Below are 966 nucleotides of genomic sequence, written 5' to 3' on the forward strand. Positions count from 1 at the left end.
GGGGGGGGCCGGTGAGTGTGTTGGTGCTGTGGCCTCTAACCACATGGCTCTCACAGCCACTGCCCAGTGGCCACCCCATGCCGGGTCGCAGCAGTCCCCGCCAGCCTGTCTAACCTGCCACAGTGACCGACCTTGGTGGACAGAGAACCTGGGTTCCGCCCAGGAGATCCATGTGCACCAAAGATGACCAGATGCTCCACCCGCGGGGAACAGGCAGGCCCTGGGGCGAGCGTCCTCAGGACTTGGTGGAGCTCAGGTGGGAGGGAGCCCCGGGCACTAACGACCGGAGGTGGCAAGTGAGGACTAGCTGGGGCACCTGCTCGTGCAGTTCTGTGATGGCTCCTTGTGGGACAGTCTCCCTCGTTCCCAGGTACCTTCTCCCAGAGAAAAGAAAGGGGTGGGAAAGGAGAGGGAGGCTGCCCGGAGAGGGGCCTGTCATCAGCAGGGTGGTAGGCTGCGGTCCCACCCTCCAGGGAATGGCAGGCATGAAGGTACAGAGCAGGCCTGGGGTAGGGGTGCCTCTAATACTGTTGTGTTTCAGGGGAGGAACCCAGAAGAGGCTGCTGGCAAGGAGCTGAGCACTTGATGTGCTGAAGCAGGACCAGCCTATAGGGTGGGGGGTTCCTCCAGGACAGACCTCCCCACACAGGGCCCGGACAGTACCTGCTTCCCCTCGGAGCGCCTTCTCCACGGCGACGCCCCTCTCCTCCAGCTGCCGCTGCTTTTCCTCCACCTGCTCCAGCTGCCGCTGGATGATCTGCGGAACAAACGGCACAGCCCGGCTCTCCCTCAGTTGCACTCAGGGGGACGTGGAGCCACTCAGACACAGAGGAGAGCACAAATGATGTGAGCCTACTGGACATGGCTCGGTCCACGGTGTGCTGGGGTGTGGCCGCAGGCTTACTGTCTGCAAGCACTAGAGTAGCTCCCGCCCCCCCCAAGGCAGGGGCAGGGGCCGGGGGAGGG

General features: G+C 63.9%; 1 protein-coding gene across 1 annotated transcript in view; it reads right to left on the bottom strand.

Annotated features, from left to right (window-relative positions):
• The window catches only part of MICAL3 (microtubule associated monooxygenase, calponin and LIM domain containing 3), a 129,262-nt gene that overhangs the window by 17,186 nt on the left and 111,110 nt on the right, over positions 1–966 (bottom strand). Inside the window, 1 exon segment of the mRNA XM_014591485.2 lies at positions 664–757. Coding sequence (XP_014446971.1) covers positions 664–757 — 94 coding nt within the window.

The sequence above is a fragment of the Tupaia chinensis genome, unplaced genomic scaffold (genome assembly GCF_000334495.1).
Source record: "Tupaia chinensis unplaced genomic scaffold, TupChi_1.0 Scaffold000578_2, whole genome shotgun sequence".
Lineage (NCBI taxonomy): Eukaryota > Metazoa > Chordata > Mammalia > Scandentia > Tupaiidae > Tupaia > Tupaia belangeri.